Source organism: Octodon degus, unplaced genomic scaffold, assembly GCF_000260255.1.
Source record: "Octodon degus isolate 3935 unplaced genomic scaffold, OctDeg1.0 scaffold00024, whole genome shotgun sequence".
NCBI classification, from domain to species: domain Eukaryota; kingdom Metazoa; phylum Chordata; class Mammalia; order Rodentia; family Octodontidae; genus Octodon; species Octodon degus.
In genome coordinates this window covers 2,247,046-2,274,195 of record NW_004524600.1, presented here as the reverse complement: position 1 = coordinate 2,274,195, position 27,150 = coordinate 2,247,046, and the positions used below count along the sequence as shown (strand labels likewise).

The 27,150-nt window shown below is 43.8% G+C and overlaps 1 protein-coding gene across 1 annotated transcript in view; it reads right to left on the bottom strand.

The window, feature by feature from the left end:
- The window catches only part of Tiam2 (T cell lymphoma invasion and metastasis 2), a 128,490-nt gene that overhangs the window by 76,136 nt on the left and 25,204 nt on the right, over positions 1-27,150 (bottom strand). The window contains exons 5-9 of the mRNA XM_023712191.1: positions 25,958-26,378; positions 19,121-19,293; positions 16,924-17,148; positions 6,887-7,072; positions 6,115-6,261 (exon numbers count right to left, since the gene is read on the bottom strand). Of these exons, the coding sequence (XP_023567959.1) occupies positions 6,115-6,261; positions 6,887-7,072; positions 16,924-17,148; positions 19,121-19,293; positions 25,958-26,378 (1,152 nt within the window). The remainder of the gene's footprint in view (positions 1-6,114; positions 6,262-6,886; positions 7,073-16,923; positions 17,149-19,120; positions 19,294-25,957; positions 26,379-27,150) is intronic.

The following is a 27,150-nucleotide window of genomic DNA, read 5'->3' as shown; positions in this document are numbered from 1 at the left end:
TTTGGCAGATGTGGGGATTGAACTCAGACCTACTGAGCTATCTCCCTGGCCACATTTTAATTTCTTTAAACCAGATAAAACCTTCTACTATACTCTTTCCAGAAAGGAACAGAGAATCTTGAAAATAAATACAAAAAAAACCCTGGCCCATCTGGATAATTCTTTTCCTATCATATCCTTTCCAAAGGTGCAATGTTAAATTAGTCTTCATACCCACTCACCCAAAATTCCACAGTTAACTACTTTTTTCAATATGGCTGCATACATTCCCTATACCTCTTCTTCCATCCCACCTTACCCCAGTGCCTATTCCTTCTTCAAGGTTTCCAGTCCCTAGAAAATACAAAGTGGAGAGAGCAAAAATATAACACTAGAAAAAAAGAGAAGCTTGGGCCCAACACTGGCCTTATTAAGCTTCAGTAGCCTGGCTATCCACTATCTCTGCACTTCCATTTCTGTACCTTAAAAGAAAGACTGAAACAGCAGTCTCCGGGGAAGCTGAGAGGCGGCCATGAAGGATGGCATTTCAAAGACATAAACCGCGAAGATTTTCTGAAGGGGAGGGAGCCTGGTCAGCGACACTGTCCCCTCCCAGGCACTGCTCCACAGTGCAGCAACGATCATCTCTCATTCCCAAACCTGGGGTACCTCAGGGGCTGCTGAGGCCAGACCACCCTCTGGACCGGCTCACACTGGCCATCCACAAGCGGGACCATCCATAAACCACAGCTACAAGGCACTAACCAGCTAACATCTGCAAATCGCTTTAGCTGTCCTTGTAGGGCAACTTCCACAGAAGCATTTATGATTATCATTATTATATTAACGGCCCTGGAACCACATGTCAAATTACTTCTGCCTGGTATGCCGCACAGGGAAAATGGAAACTCTGTGCGCGTTCTCGCAGCAGATGCTTTCAGATCAAATGGCTCATAATTACTACTTGGATCACCGAAGGAAGTGCCCAGCGAAATCACAATCTGGCTGTCAAAAATGGGCCCGCACCCCCACAACGGCTGGTAAAAAGAGGGGATTAGCAAGTGAGATGAGGAGAGGACACAAAGGAGTTATCTGCTCTTGGAGTTCGCAATGTAAAGCGTCACAGAGGAGCAAAGTGTTGAGTTCCTTCCTGGGCTAATGCCCTAGCAGAGCTGTATGTGGGAAGACAAAGACCTGGGGGAGTGCTTACATATGCACACACAGGAACGGTATCTGTGGGGGGCCATGTGGAGCGCCAGACCAGCATTCTGTTTAAAAAGGCCATGTCATGGTCACAAGCTAGTAGTTCCATTCACATTTTCCATTTGAGAAGCCAGCATGAGGGTTTGGGGTTATTCCTCCACCACCCCCACCCCACCCCACCAGTTTGTAGCTAATAACTACTAAGGTGACAATACTTCATTCACTCCGTGCCACCGAAAGTCGGAACACTGTAAGCCAGCTTTCCAGGGCAGACCCAGAGGAGGTCCGCAGTGGAGCTTCTGAGGCAGCTGCCATCCTAAGCCTCCTTGGGGACTTGTTGTCACAATCTCCATAACAAACGCCTCCCGCCAAACTCTGTGAGACCCATTTTTATTCATCAAGGAGGAGACTCTGAGAAGCTTTCATTTTTGGCTAGCCAAGGTGTCCTTTAAAAAAAAAAAATGACTCAAGTAAGACTGGCTTTAGTCCAGGCCTAACAGATTTCAAATTAGGGTGACTCAGTGCTGGGCTGTTAGTGATGAACCAATTAAAGTAGAATAAAAATGCACCCCACCCAGCCCTCACTACAGCCTTTCAGGGCTACTCAAATGTGCATAATGTACTAACTGTATGTGAATAGATGGTTTATGCAGATTATAAAGATCCTTCGAAAGTGATCAGCTGAGGAAAACTAGTAAAATATTATTCAGCCAGCTACAGGCAGAAGTCCCAAACTTTAGAATGTAAACACATTATACCTTCAGTTCTGGTTGCAATTCAATTTGAACCTAGTTATCTGAGGTCCGAGATACAGAAACAATACAGGCACCATTAAAATAGTCCCATAAACAAAAGGAGCATCTTTAGGATCCCTATATCAGAGTGATGCCTGGTTAAAACAAAGAAGAATAACTATATAAGTACTTTAAAAAACAGATATAATGAGAGTTTCCTTTTATCCCCTTCCAGTTTTGGTGAAATATGTCAGTTAAAATAGCAAGATATGTTAATTTGAACCCAATTTGAATAAACACAACTTATTGTCAAAGTCCACTGTTAAGTTCTGCTAACAACAAATGTTCTGATATCATTTTCAACTTTAAAATAAGAATCTCAGACATTTACATAATCCCCTCAAAAAGGACAAAGCCATAAAACTCTAGATTTTCATTGTGTGTGAAACACTTCCCAACCATTGAGATCAGAGGCTTCTTTTCAGCTAGTAAGGGACAACATCTCCTATAAACAATTAATTAGTAAAATTGCTATGTGAGTAGTATGTCCTTGATAATGTGCTATAGATTTGCAATGTATATATCACCTGCATGTATCCCAGACTGTCTAGACTCAGGTCCTGCTTACAAGCTTTCCTGGGAAACATGACACACACATGGGAGGATGGCAGACAGCAAAAGGCAGGACACAGTTAAGAACCAAGCAAATAACAAACTCAAGAGCCACCACCACAGGCAAGTCAGGTCCCTGAAGGATGGAGTGACAGACCTGGATGTTGAGTAGCTTCTGCAGATGCATAGAAACTAAGGGGCTGGGGAAGGGGGTGTTTATTATGAAACATGCACTTTGATGTCATGATTGATGGAAAGTTTTAGGTCTGACTTCCTAGTCTTCCATCCTATCCTGCTGCTGTGGTCAAGTCAGCAAAAGAGGAACACAAAATGTATGACCTCAGAGACACACTGTGTGGGCCACGCCATGCTGTCATGCGTTGTACCTTTTGGCAGCCCTGAACCCTGTGGACTGCAGCTGATCAGGAGCGTGATTGTGGGCAGATTTCCTAATCCATCCAGGGCTTGTCCTACCGCAAGCAGGACACCTCAGGCTGTGCTGCTACTCTCAAGCAGTTGGAACAATGGTGGCACACTCGCTGGTGGGCGCCAACCACACCTGGAGGCTGGATAGGTGACTACCTATGCTATCTCAGGACCACTAGAAAGTTCCTCAGCCTGTCACAATGTCTGACACTCCACTACTCCTCATTATATTCATACAAAATTCCCAATCCATTAATTGAAGAATATTGCCAGCTTCTAGAAAAGCATATTAAATTCGCCCAAGTCTGTTAGGAGTGATTTTTTTAACATCAACAAAGAGCCCAGAGATTTGTTAGAAATAAAACTGAAGACAAAATGATGGACAGCAGGGTTTAAAGAGATACATCTCTAACATGAAATGCAGCTATAAAAGAAAGAAGTGAGTCTGAAAAAGGCTCCAAGAGGAGAACAGCCAAACCATCTGCACCCTACCCCCAGAATGTTACTTAGAAACTGCTCTGAGGATTTGTTCTGTCAGAAGGAATTATGAAGACTAAAAAGAGAGTGTCCAGCTTCCCTGAGGACAGACACCAACAGTGCCCCAGAAAGGCAAATGTTGCTCTTCCATAGCACAGAATGTACAAGCTATGAGAAGACCTAAGAGTCAGGAGAGAAAAATACAATTTGAGACCCACTAAACTTCAGATGAAGGTAAGTCTTGCTAAGAAACAGGGAAGTATAAATGAAAGAAACTATTATGACTTCAGTAATGTCACTAATTTTAAGATGAAGTGATAAGTTTAGATACCTCTACAACTAGTTGGCATTCAGAGAATCTCTTAGTTTATCATTTTGATTAAATTTATTTTCAATTGATTAATGTAAAGATTCTGAGTCAGCATTCTCTACTTTACTGAGCATTGTGTCACCAATGTAAAACAATATGGCTGCTGCCTGCAGCCAAATTTACCTCACTGGGGTTAGTGACGATGTGAGGTAACTGAGTTCCAGAAAATCCATGGCTGCCACTGGAATCAAATATCTGACAGATATGGGGGAAAAAGACCAATGAAATGACTGCAGTGTCCATTTAGCACACAATCTTTTTCAGTATTAAAAATTGTACAACATTTCATAAGGCCTTTATTTCATAATTTATACTAATACCTTAACAAAACTTTTTAAAAATTATTTTCCTTTTTCTTAACAAAGAGTTAATGTATTTTACATTTTAATGATGTCATTTATTATTCAAATCAGACTGAATCTTGATGCTGTTTTTAGCCAGGTACTTACTTCCCAAGATGCTGAACAGATCTTAGAGTTGGAAACATCACTAAAATCCTATAATTATTTTTTAAATGTGCATGGAATAAATTTTGAGAGAAAAGATAGCTTAACATTAAAAGTGGTTGTACCTAAAATTAGAAATCATTTTACAAATTTTTTAATCTTATAGAATATTAGCATTTAAGACCTTTAATCATTAGGAATACCTACTAAATCAATTTTATTCAGTTACATAAATACCAACACTATAATTGGTTTCACATCTTTTAAAACAAAAAATATTCAACCAAATGATTTGTTTATCAAAAAATTTTCTGTTGAGTACATGTACACATATGCTAGGTAATCAGCTGTCTACATCTTAGAAAAATAAGCAAGTTATCAAGTTGTTTACTAAGTTATCACTCAATTATGCTGATCTGGCTATCTTGAGTAAAATCAGAACTGGTTAACAACCTTAAACATCATAAAGTTCAACTCAAAATGCACTGTCCGGTCATTTAGAGTTGACTACAACCTACAATGGAAGTGTTTCCATTTATAACCAACACATAACTGTGGCTTACAACTGAATTAAAATATATGTACTGTAACTTTAAAATGTGATATTCTTTCTATATGAGAGTACACAGAAACAATGGCCACATAAAGGAAGTTTCATGAAGAACCAGACATGGTGGTTCAGGCCTGTTACCCCAGCATTCAGGAGGCAGAGGCAGGAGGATCGCCATGAGTTTGAGGCCAGCCGGGGCTACACAATGAGTTCAACGCCGACCTGAACTACACAGTGAGATTTGTCTCAAAGAAACAAAAGTTTCATGTATTTTTTTCTGTCTTTCAACCAACCCACTTCTTACCACCTTTAATTGTGCTTCAACAGGCTGAAGACATTGATACTACTCCCTTACCATCTGATTTTAAAAAGTGTTTTGCAAAATTGAATAGCCATGTACAAGTCAGATAATAAAGTCTGAGAAACACGACTTTCTCAGATGACACTGAACACATATTCAGAATAATAGCAACCCACTGAAAATAAACACAAGAACTTCTTCAGACTTAAGAGCAAACATTTTCCCTGTTCACTTATATGATCAGATCTCTAGCTTTACCTTTTCAACAGCTTGAAAAATTAATAATTCTAATATAAATAAATCAAGATAAAGTTCATTCATATAAACTATTTGAGGCATTATGAAATACGTCAGATGTGCACGTGCCAAATGCTCTGAACATAGTTCAGTGTGCTCGGCCATATTTCAGCAACAAATGATCAGACTGGTTTTCTTCTTGATAAAATATTTTAAAAGGCATTACCCCTTCAAGGGAAAATAAGCCTCAGCAATAGTCCGGCAAGTCAGAGCTTTGGCCTCAGGCCGGTGAGCGTCCCAGCCCTGCAGCTCAGGCGCAGCCCTGACGGGGCCCAGGTTCAGCTCTCTGTGTGCAGCCTTCTGTCAGGGCGGTGGGCTGACAGACCACCCACTCTGTATCTAAGGCTCAAGTAAGCAGAAAGTCTAATGCTAGCCACAGGACTCAGCTGCTCTGATGATTATTAATTTTTCCCATTCATTTTAACATAATCACTATGGAAAAAATATTAGTACCTAAGATAATGAGAGGTACAGATTATTTTCGAATAATTCTTATTTTGGGGGTTCCTCAATGCCCTCTTTGGGCACGTGAAAGCAGACAGAACAACCTGTGTACCTCATGTCGGGGCAGAAGCTTATCCTGAGGGTGGACTGCTCTGATTCCGGGACACCTTTCCTCCCACCCACTAAGGACGGATGTGAGTGGTTTGCAGCGGGAGGGAAGGGTGGACTTCAGGGAGGCCACCCCAGGCTGTAGCTCTCCCCTGCTGAGGACTCACCTGAGTGATGGAAGCTCTTTTCTCCTTCCCTTTCCTTGCCAAAGTGTCCAGCCCTTTTAAGGAAGAAAATATGCCCTTCTTGCTCCTCCCTCGCTGGCTCAGGGAAAGTGTTCTTTTTCGAAGAGCGGAGTCATCTCTAGAGCACACCTAATTTAAAACACAGTTTTAAAACATCTGAAAGTGTATTTTGTGAGTGATAGAGAAAATTAATGGTGGTCCTAACCAAAATAAGCTCTGCCTGCTATAAAAACACTTTGATCAGTGTCAAAGTCTCCTGCATGCTTGATATACCAGAAATGTACCCACCCTTTAAATACCTCCTATCCAGGAGCACAAGCCTAGTTACAAACACTTGGATCTCCCTGCTACAGGCAGCAGCAGCAGCAAAACAACCTACAGACCTCCTAGACATAGAAGCCACCGAAGTAGGAGTGATTTCAGAAAGCCCAAAGGGACTCTGGAGTACAGGTCAAGCTCCCTTTAACCAGATTTTCAATCATAACACTGGTGCTGTTCCTCAGAAGCACCATGACCCCTGTTCTGTGGACACATGGCAGACACAGGTGTGAACATGTACTAACTGCCCACTAGCAACTAAATTCTCAGAACCAGTAGTAAAGAAACATCTGGGGACTTTCACAGTCTCATCCCCTCCATCCGCTCTGGGTGACCTGAGGTAAGTGCAGGCAGAGCTGATGGCACCAAGCTAGAGAAAGGGGAATGCCTATGCTCTTCTCTGAAGGCTGCAGGGACAGCCTCCCTCGGAACTTACCAGAGCATGGAATGAAGAAACAGACAAGATGCCCAACCGGCCGAGGGCCAGCTTGGAGGGGCGGCTGGTGGCAGCAAGCAGGCTCTTGGGGTTCGGTAACTCGCCACCCTGTAAGCTGGCCAGGTAGCAGCGCATTCTGAACAGATCCATGTGAAATTTCTCCAGATTCTGCTCCCACTGCCGGATCTTAAAGAGCAAGGATAGAGGTAAATAAACTTGTGTAGGTTACAATGACAGTGTAATCACTTTCACAAACCTCAGGGCAAACTCAGGGTCAGCTAGAATCACCTGGTTCACACCAGCCTTTTCCACTTTGTTCTCTTAACAAAAATACACTGGATCACCAACGCTGCACTTCAGCAACACAGCCCCAGACGGAAGGAGGCCGGCAGTCCAAGTGCAGTGACAAACTGAAGTGGGATGATCTTTGGGGAGCTCCAACATCAAACCATGCAGACTTAAAATGAAAATGGAAATGTGGTTTTGCCCTCCTGTTTCATTTCCCTTTGTATTTATAGCCTCTAACCCTAAACTGGATTAAGCAAACTACACACAGACAGATGCTAGATTCCAGAAAGGAGTGGTTTTATGTTCCTGTGCATTCCGGGTAATGACTTGAAACAAGATGAAGCAAATGGACTTCAGGGATGAGGACCCATAGAGCTTTTAAGCTATTTTAAGTATCTTGGAGAACAACCACCATCTGTACATCTGAATAAAATTAAAGTGCCTGATAGTCAGACATACAACCGAAATACCTATGGGGTTCTTTCCAAACTGAAGTTGTGAGTTAGTGAAGACACAAGACAAACCCCAGGGACTGTGTTCCTTTCTTCTAAGGATGTCATTACCTGTTACATACAGGCACTACCTCCATTTAAATCAAATAGGTGAAGAGAAGCTCTAATGACTTTTCAATATAGTACTCAGGAACAAAGCAGAAAGCTAGGCTTCCAGTCATGAGAGCAATCCCAAAATGCCAGCAGGCCACCACAGAAGGCTCAAGATAGAGGATTCAGTGAAACAGCTGTGTCATTTCCCTTGCAGTGTGTAGCTCCAAGCATATGCTAACCTTCCAGACCAAACTTTTCAGGCTAATCTTTAATGCTCCATCAATGATCATGTGAAGGATTTCCAACATCAAATGTTGTGTTGTTTTCTCCCCATGGAAAAGTTACCAGTTCTAGATATTCCCCAGGCCTCCTTCAAGTGCTTCATAACTGTCCCTCAGGAAGGTCACAGTACAATTTTCTACATGAAAAAAAAACCTGACAGCTACATGAGCTAAATAATGTTGATTCATCATCGTTTGTCAGTGAAGTTAGAGAGTACACTGAAATAATCCCAACACCCACCATGAATGGAACCTGGGTGAAGAGTTCACATAGCTTTAATAGTGATGTGAGTTTTTACTGCTACCAGCCTTGAATGGATAGCACACCTGGTAGCTTTTAAAAATCCAGAAGGCCAAGTCTTATGCCCAAGAAGTCTCTTAGGCCTGAGGTGTGGCCTAGGAAAGCATCTGCTGCGACCCCAGTGCCCAGCCTTACTGAGAATCACTGCTCTTCATAAATAAGAGTTCACTTGAGCCTCTAAGTCTCTTGGCCTTTCTACTTTAGAGACTTTTGGATTCTGAAAGTGATGGGTGGGTACAAACTGATGCCTGCCTGAAGTCATGGTGAAAACTACACTTTTTGAGTTCTGTCTCTACATATCTTCCTCTTTAGAACATTTTTAGAAATCCAGTATTATAGATGTATTCTTTTGTCACCTAATAGCTCTGGATTGGACAATGTATGGGAACTTGTCAAAATGTTTATGAGCGCCGGAGAGGTAGCTCAGCAAACTAAGCACCTGACTGGCAATTCTAAGGACCCAGTTTGATCCCCAGTACCACATGCAGTGCCAGCCCTGCCCCAGCGCACCAAGCCATCCACCGAGGCATGGTGGCGCATGCCTGTAATCCCAGCGCTGAGGAGGCTGAGATAGAAGGATCACTATGAATCCAAGCTGCAGAGTGAACCCTGAACCAAATATATACAATTTTAAAAAATGTTTGCAAGCTATTTTCTAGGAGTTCTACTGATGAAAGAGAAGAAAGAAAATAAATGTCACTGGATACCAAAAGGCAAAGATGCCTGTGTCATATGTGGCGGAGTAAAAACAACAAAAGAAATAAGATCTAGGTCTATACCAACCACCAAAAATCAGAGGAAACAAATCTCTATGGTACAATAAGCTATCTTAGCCATACATCTATACCATTTATTCCATAAATACTCCAGACAGTATTTTTTAATTATTTGGTTACAGGGTCTCACCGCACAGCTCAGATTTCTGGTGATCCTCCGGTCTCAGCTCCCCCAACACTAGGACTATGTGCTACCACACCTGGTTTCAGGGGCCAGCACAGTGCACTCAGGGCTCCATGGCCAGCATAGTATATGGTACCAGGGATCAAACTAGGTCCTTGGGCTTGCCAGGCAGGCGCTTAGAGTGCTGAGCTATCTCCCAGCCCCAGACAGTATTTATATTGTTTTTCAAATCATGGTTCTTTACCGAAAGAATCAGTCACAGAACTTATGAGGATTTTTAGTTCAATAAGGGACAATAAAAGTTTTTCCTTCCAGACTCAGCAAAGGTATAGTAAGGGAATGATAAGATTTGTAAGTGAAAGTACAGTGAAAGCATACTTTCAGAGCAATGACTTCACTGACAGAAGGGGGAGGTAGAACAGCTAGGTCCGTCAGTTCCAAACAGAATTTGGAATGTGCAGAAAGTCTGTCGACATAAGCACTGATCCAGTGAAGTACCCGCTTCTACCACACCTGCACCTCTCAGCAGCAGAGACAGCAACAAGCTAGATCCCAAGGCCTCAAGCAGGGACATAAGGACTCAGGCTGACGCCAGTGAGGCCTAGAACCTGGGTCAAGCAGGCTGTCAAGTACAGCGCCCCCTGGAGCCCATGAGCGTGGGTTCCTCTCAAGCAGATCAGGGACCACCCAAAAACACACTTGGGCAACTTTCACTTCAAGCTTCACCTAATTATCAGCCTCCTTTCTCTCTGTAAGTGCCCAGGTATTCTGTACAGAGGGAGGCTCAAGGCATCTACAGTCTTGTTCTTCCTGAACACCTTGCAGTTCGATTTCAAACCTCCACATTCAAATTTGGCCTAAATTTTAAGCAATGCTAAATAAATACAAAAACATTTTATTGATAATCCCTCAGAAGGTGTGATAAGAATACATTTTTAAAATGTAAATGAAAGTCAGTTTCCTCCTTTTCTAAATTCCTTACATGTTACCCATGATCCCTAACTTTGCCTTTATTTTTAAGTATCAGGAGATGATACTAAAAATGCCAGCTCATAGCAAGTTTTCATTTCTTTTAATCTCCATGCACAAAACCCAAACATGACACAGATGGAAAAAAGTTTAAGGTGGTTTTCATTATCTTTCATTGGAAAAGGAAAACTTTTTAACAAAATTACAAGAGCATACTTCCATTTTTAAGCACTGACACAAATTCAATGCAGAAGATTCCTATTTCTAATGTAGCTCTATATTCATGTAATGAACTCAGAGAAGTTATGGCCCACTAGAGAAAAGTCGGAGGGGGAAGAGATGATGCCTAGTGATAAAAATAACACATGAATCAAATGAATAAGCGACATGACAAGCACATTCCTGCCACACCCAACACTCCTAGAAAAAGTTTCTACCATGTAATCATTTTATTGTAGCATATAGCCAGTTATTCATTATTAGATTTTGCTAAAAGATAATTTGATTTGCCTTTTCGGCAGACTAAGACAAAAATAACCAGTCCATACTTTCAAACACTAATATCTCCATAGAAGAAGCTAACCAGTGACACAGATTAAACTAAAGTTACCTAGGAGTTAGAACAACCAGCTAAGGTTTTGAGAGTCAGGTTGTTTTGTTTAGAAACGAAATTCACTCAGTTTTTTAGCCAATGCACATCCAATTAAATCAAGCAGAAAAATCCAAGTTATCAGAATGAGTAAATTGAGGATTTGCCTCTAATTTATACAAAACAATTCATCCTTTGGCTTGGTTAGCAACCAAAACATCATCTGACTTAGCAAGTTTTACTGAGAAGCAATAGTCTATACAGAAGAACACAGATCTATGTTCAAATCTCAGCTCTGCCACTCACCAGCTGGGTAACATCAAAAATTTTACTTTACTTAACGGTCCCTTCACACCTCCCCAAATGGGTATAGTATACAAGGTGTGATTGAAAATATGGTGTTTAATTTTTTTAAAAAATGTATTATAGCAAAATGCATACTGCCAGTTAATCCCACTCAAAATACCACTCTACCCCCACTTCGAGCATGCTTACACCATTTCTTGCTTCTTGCTGTAGCAACTCTAGAAGCCCTTTTTCATGAGAGCCTCGAATTGCACATAGCAGCCACCTCCATGCTTGAACCATCTTAGAGCCTTTATGCTTTATGTTCATTTCAACTTGGAGGAAGAGTCCGAGATTGTGCAGGGCCACACCCAGGGAACATGACCGATGGCCACACACCATAAGGCTTTTATGAATCTGCCTTCACCTGCATGGTTCTCAGGGGCAGCATTCACAATATCTTATCACAACTTATGCAGTCACTCACATGAAAGGCCTCCCAGAACTGCTTCAGACAGTGGCAAAAATAATGGAATAAGCGAGGTCAAAACAAAAAAGGATTATAATAATGAGTCCTTTACTATAATAATTTTTATTTAAACATTCACCACATATTTCAATCATGCCTGCCTACATCTTTACCTCACAGAGTTGCCATGAAATCAAATATGTTGATGCCTTGGGAAAAGGTCTTTGATAAGTAAACCAGGAAGGGGAAAGAGATGGAAGGGTTTGGTCAGCAGGAGAAGAGGGAAGGCCGAAGGAAAAATGCTAAGAACACAAGGTAAACACTGGGCTGAGGTCAGGATATAGCTCACCAGTACAGTGCCCACCTGGCAAGCAGCACAAGGTCCTGAGTTCAATTCCCAGGACCCCTCTCTCTAAAAAAAAAAAAAAAAAAAAAAAAAAAAAAAAAAGCTGGGGTGAGGTAGACTCAGGAAGAACACCATTTCCTCCAATAAAGAGGAAAATCCCCAAGTCCACAGGAGGCACAGGTACATCCCCTCACTCAGTAACTCCAGCAAAGTACTGAGAGCTCCTTCAGGAGCTCACGGTTGGAGCAGGAAGCAGCTTAGCCCTAAGGAGATAACCATAACACAGTGGTGAGAGCAGCGATAAAGGCAGAAACCAAGAACCATGGGTCTGCAGACAGGCCCTGCTGCAGTGGGGGGCGGGGAAGAGGGCAGAGGACAGTGCCCCGGAGGAGGCCACCCTTTGGCTTCAGCTCAAATGTGGAGGCGAGAGCCGGGGGAGGAGGGAGGAAGACAGCGGCACCTGCAGGCCCGGCCCTTGCGGTCCTCTCTGGAGGAAAGCAAGCGTGAGCTTGGGTCCTACAGGAAGTCTGGAGTTGCTGGGCAGACGTCAGCTGAAGAGAAAGTCTTGGGGACTTCATCTTGTCGGCCACAAGAGGACCCGGGATGAGGGCTGCTGTCCAGATGCAAACCTCGCCAGCATCCCAGGTATAATGTTCCTGAGGAGGCCAAGCTGCAGCTCTCTGCAGCAGTGCAGGAACCACGGTACAGTCACTCCTAACCACCTGCCTCACAGGCACACCACCAGGGAGGGCGCCCTGCTCCGTTCCAGAGCACCTTGCCTTTGCTCAGACTGCACCTCTAGGGAGTGCCTTTGTCTGTTCCTCTTCTGGTTAATTCCTCATTTTTCAAAAAATGACTCAGGCATGCCTACTCCAGGAGTCTTCCAAGGCCAAAGGCTAAATTTCTGTCGTCCTCTTCTCCAGCCCTCTGGGACACCATCTGCTCTGAATTCACTCTATCATGCTGAAACTACATGCTCAACTACCACTCATCCTCTGTGACTAAGAGCACCCAAACACACTTTTCTGAGTAGCTTTAGCAAACAGAACCAGGCCGTTGAGCTTGTCCTGAACTTTGCTTTGGACCACTGCTTTTTGACCTTGCCCCCAGATTTGTTCACTGGGTCTTTGTCTTTCTTGGCCGACCTTCCAGCATCTTTCTTCTTGTTGTCTTTGGGTGGCATCACAGAGCCTAGAGAACAGCAGCTACCACTGCAGGCCCGTCAAGATGTTGGACAGAAAATCTCGCTACAGTTTTCAATTGTCCAACTTCAGTACACCTTCTTCATCCTCTTAAGCCCTGAGGCAAGTATTTAAAACAAAGCCCACTAGGTTACAAAATGCACAGCAATGCATCCCCCAGTGAAGCACCCCTCTGTGCCCCAGGGTCCTGGTAGCCTCACTGCTGCCCTCTCAGCCAGGGCCCAGCGGGGACCCTCTTTCCCCCAGACACACAAGGAGATGGCTGGGGGAAGCCATCTGGGAGGATGCCAGGACCGCCTGAGGGTGGTGAAGCCCTGTCCTTATTTACTTGTTTGAAATAATAAGCGGAAAGGAAAATAAAGCCTTAACTGGACTTAATTTACAACGCTTCCTCCCTCAGAACTTCAAAGCTTCTCCAGCTTGTGGCCGCTGGCTCCCCGTGGCCTGCTCTGCATTGGCTATGCTCAAGTGAAAGTTGCATCATCCTGTCCCCCAAATGCCCAGAGGCTTGAGGACAAGACCATCTCATGGTTTATTTTAAGCAAAGCATGTGACCCCATTACTGTATGAAACTCGGCCGTTAATATTGTGAGAATGTCTTTTTATTAGGAAAAGGCATTCACAATGATATTTCTCCACCCACATACATCAAAGAAAACCCACTTCAGAGATCTGATCTTGCATGATGTCATCTCCACTGTGCCTTCTGCTAGTTCGGGACACATCCTGCCTGGATCTGAGGTTCTCCGAGTCTCCAGGGAAAGCACTACAAAAGCGTATAGTAGAGCTGACATTTTTAACTGCTAAGTGGACAGAGCCCTCCCCTTTTATGTGCTTTGTTAAGGCAGCTTAGGGAATGCTATCCTGGCACCGGCCCTTTGGGCTTGGCCTGTGAGCACCTTCACCTTTGGAGCACCACATTACCTCTCGCCAAAGCAGAGCTCATAGAAGCAGCTCTGCCCGTGTGCCCATCACGCCCAAATATTCCTTAGCCTTTGTGTCTTCAAGTAAAGAATCAACAGCTATCTTTATAAGCCTTCTGGCAAGTGATCTGGGCCTAGTGGGCCCAGCAGATGTCATTCCTGTCACCCACTGCAAAACCCTGTTGGGAAACAGGACTAAATTATAACCTAAAACATTGCCAATATGGTGAGGAGAGTGTTTCTAGGCAGAATTTCTGAAGACTCGTCCAAGTGGTGCTTTTCCAGAAGCACACAAGCGTGTTGTGGGGCGGAAGCCTGTGTGCAAAGTTGGGCTGGGATGGGAAGGGAGCAGGACTGGGTTAGGGGCAGGCACGAGAGAGGGACGAACTGAGAGGAAAGCGCACAAGCAATCGGGACAGGACGGTGCACACAGAATAAGGTGACTACCCTGTCACAGAGTGGGTGATGGCCCTAATGCTTTAGAAGCCCTCCCCTCTGGGCTGCTCAATGGCTCTTAGATCTGTGCAGGATTTATTCTAAAGACACGTCCCCTCCCAATCGGAGAACAGCACCAATTATGTTGTCACCAGGTCAACATTCACAAGCCACGGGCAGAGGAATGAAACTGTGCTGGGTGAAAACCTAAATGTTTGAAAAAGCATTTGCTTGAACTTCTTGTGGTCACAAAAAAGATACACACACACAAGAACGAACACAAACGCACTAGCGCAGAGCGGCCCCCACCCCCTGTCTGGCCAATTTTCCTGTTCTCTCCTTAAACCTAAACATTTGACCTAAAACCCTCAATTTGGGATGTTTCTTCCAGGGGACTAAAACACGGCTCCCCAGCTAACCTTAAAAGAGCCAGGAAAAGTTAAAGTCGCATTTTTTCTGCATCATGGTCAACAAGAGTTCTTTCTTCAGTGTTTTAATGCATGTCTACAGTGTATAAGGATTATAGCACTTGTGGGGAGTTGGCACCTGGATACAACACATCTTCTCATCCCCTTCCCCTCCCTCTTCCCTCTATCTCTTGGTTCATTTCCTTTTGCAGAAGTTCTCCCTTCTATTATCTTTTATTTTGTTCTTTATTTGTACTTTGGATTTCTCACATAAGACAAACTGAGCAACACTGAAGCTTTTGTGCCTGATTTTTCATGCTTAACATTATGCATCCATTTTCCTACAATGATGCAAGCCTATCTTTCTTTATGACAGAGTAGTACTCCATATTTTCTTTAACCATTCATCTACCACTTCTAAAACTAGCTCTTATGAATTGTGCTGCTATAAACATCAGTATGCACATATCCTATGACACTTTTGACAAGGATGCCCTGATAACTGTGATACTGGATTCTGTGAGTGACATCTGTACTAACAGACAGGATGTGAGACTGGAGCTTGGAAGTTCAGGACCACAAGCGAGATACCGTTACAGAAAACACCAGGATAACCAAACTCTCCTTCAAGCCCTCTGACCTGTCCCACCCTCAGCGGAGCAGCTATGGTCACGCTGCCCTGCACAGAGACAGCAGGGCAGGAGGGCAGGAGGCACACTCAGCCGGGCGGCCTCAGGCCCGAGCTTCTCCGAGCAGAAGTCAGCAGGCCAGGCAGTGAAAACATCAGCTGCTCAGGGGAGCAGCTGTTTCCTTGTCAGACTCCACACGCCCTCCCAACCTCTGCCTGCTGCTTCTTGGAGGGTCAGCTTCCTTCTCACCTCCGTGTGAAAACTGCTTTGCAGTTTGGAGACTGCTGACAGATACTATCTAAATATGACAGATACTATTTAAATAAATGGCATGCCCTGCCTGAGGAGCAGGCCCACCTGCAAGTAGAGGAACTAGAGAATCACAGGAATCGATGGTCTCTGGCATACTCTTTCCATCTAAGCCGTGGTGCCCCTTTTGCATCCCTGCATCTGAGCCCGTGCAGCTGCACACCCAGGCCAGGGCCACTTCCCTGCCTTTGACTTTCTACATTTTAGTCCACCCTCTGCAACACCACCTGATCAATCTCTCCACAACCTCGAAATGTATACTCTGCCTGAAGACAGACCATAAAAAAATAAAACTTACATCTAAGTTTTACATTTAAGACTGCCATGGGGAGTGGGGAGATAGCTCAGTGGCCTAAGCACCTGCTTGGCAAGCACAAGGACCCAGGTTCGATCCCTGGTATCGCATGTCACGCTGGCCCTGAAACTAGGCATTGTGGCACATGCCTGTAATCCCCTCTTCCTTAGCAGTTTGTCTGTTACCTGTTGTTAGATTTTGGATTCCACCTACATGGGGATAAGTATTTTATGCCAAACCCTTCTTTCCACAGCTGCCTTCTGTACCAGCATTATACTTGTCTAATCATCTAGTGGTTTTATTATGTACACTTGTGTCAAGAAAGTAACAATATTTGACAGAATCAGCCAGGCAAGGGGGCACCACTCAACACAGGAAAAAGATTTGGGCACAAAGATTTAGATAAGCAAATTGAGCTTTCTTAATCCAAAAATCCCAAATCTGAAATGTTCTAAAATCAAAACCTTTTTAGTGCCAACATATGACATTATAAATAAAAATTTCCACTCCATGAATATTTGCTTCATTTACCAAATTATTGAAAATATATAACACTACATTCAGGCTATGTATATAAGGTATATATGGAACATAATTTCATGGCTAGTCTTAAATCCCCTCCCAAAGATTTTGCATGGTGTATATACAAATAGTCCAAAATCTGAAAAAAAAAGAAAAGAAAAATTTAAATAACGGTCCCAAGCATTTCAGATAAGGAATGCTCAACCCATCTCTATCCACCAAAGGTCATAAAGTGTACTCTATCCCCTTGTCACAAAAGAACATGAACCGAGGAGCATCAGAAATGATTTGTCCCAAGAGAACGACCAGCCCAGCTAAGTGTGCATTTTGAACAAACAGTACCTGGTTCTCAATGGCTTTCCTGTTCTTGGGGTCGCTCACCACAGACAGCTGCAGCTCCGCCATCTTTTTCATCTTGCTGTCCATGTCAATCTTCTGGAGCAGACTTCTTGTCTGGCTCTTCAGCAGCCTCACCGTGTCCTCTTTCCCATGCTTCTTTGCAAAAAGGGATGCACATGCGGAATGTATGGCAGTGACCCAGTTCTCCAGGTCTGTCTGGCTGGTGGCCTAAACACAGGGGGAAACTGCTTCAAAGGACTATAACACAATCATTCTCTCCAAGTGGCAGACTGAGCTTTGATGTATCAAACCAAGGAAATATTTGCACTTCATAAAAAAGAGTTTAACCTCAAAAACACACCCAGCCACTCAACTCAGCTCCAGGAGGGTCTGAGAGAATACAGAAAGCTAAAGAGAAACAATCATGCAGCCTCAAATATGACAGGAAACTCTAAATACGAGGAAGAGCAGATAGCCAACAACAGGAGTGGGAGCAAACCAGGGTACACTCATATGGGGTTATGTTACCACATCGAAAGTCCAGAAATGGCCACATGCCTACTCTACAAGCCATGGAGTCTACGCTCTATGGACCTCGGGATTATAAAATAGGGCCAATTGATAAAACTTCTTATATCTGGTAATCTGAGGAACGACTTTGAAGATAACAATATGCAACGTAACAACCATTGTTAAGTTCCTATCATCTTGTTTTGAAATTCTGTATCATTTTTATTGTAATTTTTTAAATTCTCTTTTTTAAAAAATACTAAACATATTTTGCCTGGATCACAAAGTAAAACATTCATTTCATGCTTAATCCTAAGAGAAGTCCATGAAAATTTAATCTAAGGCATCCCAGCCCTATAATTCAGGTTAGCATCTCTTTTTTACACAGCAGCATACAAGGGTTTAATCAATTTTTCTGTTAAGTGGAGGAAAAGCAAATCTCAGTCCTTAACGCTTGTAAGTCAAGTCAGTCAGGGGACAGCAGTAAAGCTGCAGTTTACTACTGCTGTGCCCAGAAAATCCTGCTGCAGCGAGCACAACAGAGATTGCTAGCGTCCCAGAGGCAGCCTAGAGAACTTCTGCTCTGCAGCGGTTCTCAGGCACACAGGATCAATTTCATCAGAGATCAGACTCCAGGACCCGGAGGCTTCCCACGAGCCTTCTCCCAGATACAATCTACAGCTGGCACTGTGTCTGCATGAAGCACTAGGCTTAGGTGGAGGGGCATTTGAGACATCCTTTGCACTTCCTGGCTGTCACTCTCATCTCTTTTAAGTTAAATAATAATGGTTAAAAGTCTTGGGCAGGAGAGATCACATGCATTTATAATCTCAGTTATTCCAGAGGCCAAGGCAGGAGAATCCTTTGAGCCCACATGTTCAAAGCCAGCCTTGGCAACACAAGGAGACCTCATCTCAAAATCCCCCCAAAAATGAAATCAGAAAAACAGAATTTCTTTAGCACATAACATATGCACATGATATTATCTAACCCTTACAGCAATCCTTTAAGCCATTGTTATTAACCTAACTGTTAAAGAGTTTCAACCCCAGTGACGCTTGGTAATTGCTCCCAGACAATATTCATACTCAACAACAGCACCAAGATGCAAACCTGAGGCTGGCCTAGCACCCAGGGCTCAGCGCCACCAGACTCTGTAGCCTTGCAATTGCTAGAAAGCCACTAACAACAGATCACCTGAACTTTAACAACCTAAGGCTACTTCCACAGGGACAGACACCTCAGAGTGCTTGGTCATGAGGGCCTTCTGGGAAAGCTTCTCCTCCTTCTGCTGGACTCTTGGCCAGAGCCTGAGGCCCTTCTATACGTATTTGCTAGGATTCCTTAAAATGCCTCAGCTCGGGGAACCTTGACTATGTCACTCTCCACATTGTGAGCTACTGCAGAGTAGGGCCATAATGAAGCCTCTTGGAGCTGTGGTGAGCATCCCCAAGCAAATCCTGGCACTTCATGGGCACCTGAGAAGTGCCTGTTGTACCAGTGACGAGACTGGCCATGGCCCCGGTGCACAGCAGTTAGCAGAGGCTCACACCTCCTGATCAAATGTGAATCCTAAACCGAACAAATTATTCTCTATTTCATTCCTAAGGTTTCTCAGTCCCGTTCCTTCTCATCTGAGCTGTGCACATGCCTCTCCCTTGCCCCTCCGCCTGCACGGCACAGGCAGTACCTGGAAAAGGTAGACATCTCCAAAAGCGTTACTGAGGCAGAACACATTTTCCTTCTTGGGGTGTTCTGGGACGGACTGCACGATGCTGTCCTCAGCAAAAAGGGCACAGCGAGGGGCACTGCTCTGGTCCATAGAATTCTTGCCATAGGTCTCATAAAATAGCAAGGTACAGCCTGGAAAAGACAAGAGCAAGATAATAATGTCTCCATCACCTGACCTGAAAGTCAGAAAAGGCAAAAGCATGGGCACACGAGTGAGGCAGCCAAAAACCAAAACTGAGCAACCCCAAGTCCCAAAGACCTGCATGAGACGACTATGCAAAACACACACAATTAACAAGGACAAGCTGGCATCTGAGGCAGGCCTCGTGATGCTTGTGTGAACTCCAGTCAGGTGCCATAAAAGCGACATCAGTGGGAACAACGCCAAGCATACACTTTTGCTTAATTCCTCCAGGTACTCCACATACGCCGGCACCTTTAATCCCTTTTCCACAGGCAGACGTGGTCGTGGAAGCCGCTCTCCAGGTGGGAGACCTGGGAGAAGGCTTGCACCCACCCAGGTGCCGCAGCTGGATGGCAGCGGAGCAGGCATGCAACCTCAGGCCCTGCACCCAGGTGCTCAAGCCCAAGGCTGCACTTCATGTGAGACTCACGTGTGGGAAGTGGAAGAAAATCCCCTAATCAGTGCTGATGGCTGCGATGCGTGGTAGCAGTAACTAGAAACCACATATACGGGGGGAAGTACCCAGTTTATACTCCAAGTGCCATGCATCTTGATGTGAGGGTATCTGTTACCGCTCAGCAGTAGGAAACATTACAATAATCCTTTTAATTTAAGCTAAAAGAGAAAAATTTAAGTATGTCTGGATTTTAAATATTATAAAATACTACCTCTTGAAGTACTTATTTTTTGTTAATAAACTAATATTGCAGGCAGAAGTTACTGAAGTCCTCTTTTAATCATTGGATAGGAATATCATAAATATTGGACACATTTGGTTGACAAATTGATGTTTGCTAATAAGCATGCAAGTGTGTTCTCTAGCAAAGATTACTGTCCCTTCAAGCCTTTAGCTGAGGAACCTTTTTTTAAATGTATTTAGTACAGGGTCTCACTATACAGATCGGGCTCCTAGTGATCCTCCTGTTTTCAGCCTCCCAAGCGCTGGGATTACAGGCGCCACCATGCCCAGTCTCAGTCCTTGATTTAGCATGCCCTGGGGGCAGAACCTGCATGGCACACTGGGGATCAAACCCCAGTCCCTGCGTCTAAATAAGTGCTTTAGTCCACTGAGCTATCTGGCCAGCCCTAGAAACATTTTTGAGCATCTGTCACCTGTCAAGCTCCGGCACACAAGTATGCATGACATGGTCACTTCCTGTGCTCTACAAACCCCTTTCACTCAGCACTGAGCGTGAAACACAGGCCACTTGGTGACACTTCATCCCATTCACCATGTCCTCATTCATATATATTTTAAAAACTACTTCACTCTTGTTAGTTTAACTGCTTCCTGTAAAACACAGTCATAATATGAATGAACAGCAGAGCACAGAAGCTGGGGAAAGAAGACGCCCCAACCTTGGCCTCCAGTAACAGCACTTTCTCCTTCCAAGGCAGGCCCTACTGAGCAATCACTCCTCCTAGCAAGTAGCACTCACCTGCGGGCTGGGATGTGGCCCGGGACAGAGCCCGTGGCCAGCATCCCATGGGGCCATGGACTCCACTGCTAGCACCAAGAAACTACATCAGACACCTCGTCTAAACTGGAAGGCTGAGTGTGTTCATGTATTAAGACGAGGGAAAAGAGCAAGGAGTTTATGGTCAAAGCTCCTTCTTGCAGCCTGAGGCTTTCTCTTTTTTCACCATGATGCAGTTGCAAACAATAAACCCAATCTTCACATCAGGAAAGGCTGTTCCTGTCTGAGGAACATGTAGTGTTTCATGACAGGGAACCCATGGACCAGGGCAAAGGTGACAGAGCCAAGCCATGCACTAGGTCCAAATTGTTTCCAATGGGTTAATCTTTATTTCCCAGCTTCCCCAACATTGTATTCTAAAGGCCATGATTTGAATCATTACATCGAAAGGAAACAAATGTAAGCCCTGGAGAGGGGCCAAGATGCTGCCACCTACCCCAGACTACAGCTCAATGTGGGCACTGCATTTTAGTGCCAGGCCCAAATGGCAGCACCATATGCACGATTTTGTACCTCATGGATTTAAAGAACAAAAAAAGCAATCTTAACCCTGGTACTTCAATCTTGATGTGGAAGAACTCTGTCTCAAAGGCGGCAATGGGATTGCTACAACACAGCTGACATGTGTTAACGAGGTCTCCTTTTACCCACCCTCATGCTATAGCCATCAGCAACGACCTGTGCCACCAGGCCTGCGGGCATCCTGAGGGGATGGCAATGGATGGTCTCCTGGCCAATGAAGCAGAAAAAACTTTAAAGACTGTACCAAAAAAAGAAAAAAAAAATGGGGGGGAGGACTACCCACTCGCCCCCCCATCCCTCTCTTGGGACAGGAGCTTTCTTTCATTCAATAAATATATTCTGCTCATAAAAAAAGACTATACCAGCAGTGGATGTACAGCAGGAGAGGAGAAGAAATAGCACCAGTGGAAGAGAGCCATCAGCCTCAATCTTCTCCTAACTACACGCTGCCTCTGATACCTCTTGTCCCCCACTTGGCCTCAGTTTGCTGTTGCAGGGCCATCTCTGGACAGAAACACTAGCTTCCCAAAGCCATCTGATGGCCTCCCTTAAGTTGCACCAAGTATGCTGTGCCTTTTGAGGGGCATCTTTAATGACCTGTGAACTGCACATTCTAGGAAGTCTGTGAATTGCATGAAGAGCCACTCATTGGGAGAGCCAGGTATAAAGCAGAATTACCCTTGCTAAAAATTCATTACATCCTCGAAACCCTGGAAAACACTGGTGCCCTGAGCATTCCTGTACATATAATGCAAGCAGTTCACCAGATAGTTCACAGGTAACTTCTCTCTTTCCAATTTACCTACATAGATATTTGGAGTATAATTTTAGAATTCTGCCTAAGTGACCCTATATGTTTTTAACTAGCATTAAACCAAAGAGTTAAGTCCAAACATTGCTATTTGGTCTCTAAGGCAATAAAGTGAAGCTATAAAAATACTAAATTCACAGAGGAAAAAGGTGTAGAAAGCCATGTGGGAAAGGTCATGCTGGGAAAAACATCTTTATCACCAGCTTAGCCAAGGCTGAAAGGAAATGAGGAATGTGTGTGTGATAACACTTACAAAGCACCTTTTATCCATGCATCTTGAAGTGTTTTACAAGTAAGCTCCAAGAGAGAAGGGAAGGAGACCTTAAAATAGTAAAACAAAAAACAAACCAACAGAAAAAACCCTCCAGCCCACCCCCGCCCCTGAATTCAGCAGCAGAAGTTCTGACCTTGCTTCAGGGTAGACAGGAGGCAACAGGCAAGGGACTCTTCCAGCTTCCATCTGACACCTGCCTGACGTTGACTCAAGCCCTCCACCCCCACCCACAAAGACAAGGCTCTGAAAATCTGGTTGTGGAAGAGCATTGTTGTCTGAAGCAGGAAAAACAAGAAGGTATGGTGTTGTCTTCCCACTTGCCTTGGGTTCTAAACGTGGTGGTTAAAAGCTACAACTCTTGTTGCATAGGTCCTGCTTTACCTTGGTCTTAGCCATCCAGTAGAAAAGTATGAAGATGAAATATAAGAAATAAAGCCATGCTGTTAAGTTGAGCTGTGGGGGACTCAGGTCAATAATTTCTGACATTGCCAGTTAAACAGAAGACCCAATGCTATTATGGGCTACTGGACTCTTTTAGAATATTTTGCTGAGTTTACACACCTATAATATTCAATAATGGAACTTAGAAAAAATGGGGTATACCAATGAATGTCCATTTTGTATCTGTGTATTCAAAGTGGTTGGGATAGATATATAGTTGCATTCTCTTAATGAATAGAATGATTTGTTCTAATGGTGTTTGTAAATAGGATCACAAGTCCGCATCTTGTACAGCAATTAACCACTAAGAAGAATATATGCAGTGTGTTATTTGTTGAAACTGTACTTCCGATTTGATTTGAAACTGTCTCATTGCTATCTGTTTATCAATAAAACTTTGAAAAAAATAAAATAAAATAAACGTGGTGGTTGTTTTCAGAGACACATAATCAGCCTGACCTCCAACAGTCCTGTCCTAACCTTTTGAAAGTCAGAAAAAAAAAATGGGGTCTCTTTATAACACAGAGGCTCACTCTCATGCTAGGTCTTATTTTGGCTGGGATAAAGAGTCTTAGATCCTTAAGCCTCTTCCATGCCATATGGCTCAAAATACTTTCACTGTCAGGGATGGTTCTGCTCTTCCAGGTAAGATATGGCCACCACCATCCGCTGCTGTGGAGATGTACACAGGATTTTCAAAGCAGGCAGGGAAGAACTTTCAAAAGCATTAATTTTAAGAAACAAGTTTTGGGCTGGAGAGACAGCTCGCTGTCTAAGCACCTACCTGGCAAGGGCAAGGACCAAGGTTCAATCCCCAGTACTGCATGCCATGCTGGCCCCATACTGAGCCAGCCATGGAAACCGGGTATAGTGGTGCATGCCTATAATCCCAGTGCTGGGGAGGCTGAGACAGGAGGATCACTACAAGTCCAAGCTGTGCAGCAAGATCCAATACCAAATAAATAAGTATATAAATAAAACAGATTTTAAAGAGAGACAAATTTTACTTTATAAAAAAGGAGGTACATGACACATTATGGATCAAGTCCATCCACTATAAATATAGTAAGAGAGGCCCTATGATTCATGAACAATTCCAGATGCTCAGCCCCTATACACATTGCCACCACCCAGCGGGGGTGCTCATCTCTCCAGGTGGCTGCCCTTCAGGCACAGCCTTCTCAGGAGCTTTCTTATTTATGAACGAGTCCTCTCCAACACACATCAGGCCCACTATGAGGGAAATGCCAACTCTGACCAGGGAGAAGGAAGGAGACTATCACCTCCTTTGCAAAAAGACATGACACCGCTAATGGTAGAGGTGAGGGTCACATTCTTTCTTTTAAAGCACACTGACTTTTACGTTGGCCTTACTACCTGACAAACCATGGTGCAGTCATATCTCTCTAGCCTATCCTTGAGTAACTCTTTGACTTTTAAGCCGTATGACTTAACTTCTCATCCAGGCATGGTGGCATACACCTATAATCCTAGCATTCCAGAGGCTGAGGCAGGAGGACTGTTGCAAGTTCAGGACCAGCCTGGGCTACAAAATGAGTGCAAGGCCAGTCTGAGCTGTATAGTGAGACTCTGTCTCAAAAAAAAAAAAAAAAAGATATAATGTCTTAGTCCTTTGATCTATTTATTTGCTTACTAGATTCAACACATTATTCCAATTTTCCAAATCTCTTGTCATTCACATAAAACTACTTCTCCCATATAAAATACTAAGTTCTTTGCCCCTCTCAGCCACAACATGCCACAGGATGCCAATCTAGAGCCAAAAGAGACATCAACAGTGGGGACAGGTCACTGGCTCCCCGCAGCTCACTCTCTCACTCCCCTTCCACCAGGGAACAGCATTTCTTAAAATGTATATTTATCAGAGGGGCTTATGGGTAATCAGAACCTGCTCTCGGCTCTGCAAGGTTAGGGGAAGGTTGCTACTGTTTGGAAACAGAGGACAAAGGAAGAAAGCTAGGAGGCAGCGATCCAGAGGGCTCTGGGCATTTCCGGGCATTTCACACATGCTGTCTGCAGATGTGACTCCCGTTTCTGTCCTCTTTCACGCTGGGGAAAGGCGTCACCTGATAACAAGGTCTGACTTTTGAAATATCACAGTCAGAGCCTCTGACAGGGACACAGGAGTGCTGTGGAAGCTCTCCAAGCCGCTGGGCTCAGGGGCTGCTCCTCCTGTTTGCGTCGGTATAAAGGAACACCGTGTGCATCAAGGGCCTCTCCCTGCCTCACAGGACACTTAGATTTCTTCAAATCTACACAATCACCAAGAACAAAGCAAGAAGATTTTTTTAAATGGAAATGCTTGAAAAAATGTGTACCATCTTAACAAATTCCTATTTCTATTTCTTTCACGGTGGGTGAGGAAGAGGAGGAGAGAGGGTGAGAGAAGAGTGGAGGGAGGGAGTATGACAGGCAGAAACAAAAGTTACACGTGGGTCTAGGAGCAGAGCTCAGGGATAGAGCATATGCTCAGCATGCACAAGACCCTGGGCTCCATCCCCAGCAACAACAACAACAACAACAACAACAAAAAGAAAGAAAGAAAGAAAGAAAGAAAGAAAGAAAGAAAGAGAAAAAAATTGACCCACTTGCTAGTAAGCTAGGCTTTCGAGTTCATAAAAGTGAAATGCTACAATTCAAGAATCCAGATGATGTTAAAAATGATAATCAAGCTATCAAAGGTAACTATATTGCAGTTCTGGAAAAATGCAGAATGTGAAATTAAAGACCTATGTTCCCAAAACTAAACTATGTTTCATAGTTTATTTAGCTTAACCCCCCTACACACACACACACACACACACACACACACACACACACACGGTGTCAAAGAGTGATACAGTAATACATAAAAAATAATAAGCAATGGCTTTTAAACGAAACCATTATTTGACTCAGTAATATATATGCAGGTAGTAAGCATCTGGCAAAGGCTTTATGGTAAAGCACACCCTGAGATTCTGTATTGCATCTTTCACATTAAATCTGAGAGACATGGACCACAGTGACGCTTTCCTGCAAGGAGTCCAGGGAAGGGGGCAACGGCCAGCAGCGAAGGTGCTTACCCTTAAGCGTTACCCAGTACTGTTTCCACTTCCTCCGAGTAACCAGCTCCAGCTTCCTTTCCTTCTGCAAAGTGACAAGGGGTTTGAAGAAAAGCCACCCAGCCTTCCGTACCACTCCCTGCTCCTTCTCAAAGAGCAGATCCAGTTGCTCCAGTGAGCTTAGTGACTCACTGCTGGACTCCACGGTTTCTGTGGAGGTTTCTACGCGCTCAGTGTTGGTCCTGCTCATTTCCAACTCCCGCATGAAATTCTCGTAAATGTTCTGTTGAAGGGGATCGCTGCCAATCGCATAAGTAGATTCGCTTCTGTGAGACAGGATCTGAGCCGAGCCCCCTGGCCACAGGAGGGCAGGCGTCTGAGAGGGCAGCTGCACATCTGTGTTCAGTCCATCGGAGCAGCTGTCAAAGCTCGGCCTCGGTTCCTGTGTGCCATACAAGTGACCACTGTCAGAGGTGAAGGTATCCAGAGCCCCCAACACAGCCTCAGTGTCACCCAGTGGTCACTAATAATGCTGGTCAGAGGAATGTTCTTATAATGAAAACAGATCTGTAATTATCATGCCTTCAAACCAAAAAGAATTTTAGAAGTGGTCTTGCCCAACCCAATTTATATCAGTGAAGTCAACACTTAAATAAAATACCACTGGGTCTCCTAAATCGAACATATGTTTAGCATTAAGAAATTAGTACACTTAAAACACACTAGGGAAGATTTTTCAGAATGCATTTCTTTTTTCTTTACAAACCGCAAATCAATGTCTTCCCAGAAAGAATGTATGTTTCTTGAGATCTATTTTCCTTCTAGACTATTTGAAACCTAAGTTAGAAAATCACTAGTTCTATGGCAGGGTAATGGGGATAGCTAGGACCTGGTGCTGTTCTGCAAAACCCCACACACTTCTTCTATGCAATACACACACTTTGCTCAACTTCTAGACAATAACCCACGTCCAGACATCTTGATTCACGACATCTCTAGTATCTAATTTTCCCAGCTCATTTTATGAACTTACTAACTTTACTAACCAGTATCCTTTGTAAACAAGGAATCATACCCTGAGGATTCCTTGTTTACAAAGGTTACTGGTTAGTAATTGCAGCTTTTTTTCTTTTCTTTTCTTTTCTTTTTTTTTTTTTTTTTACTTAATTTGGGAATTTCTTTCATTAAAAGAATATATTTGTTTGTTCACATCT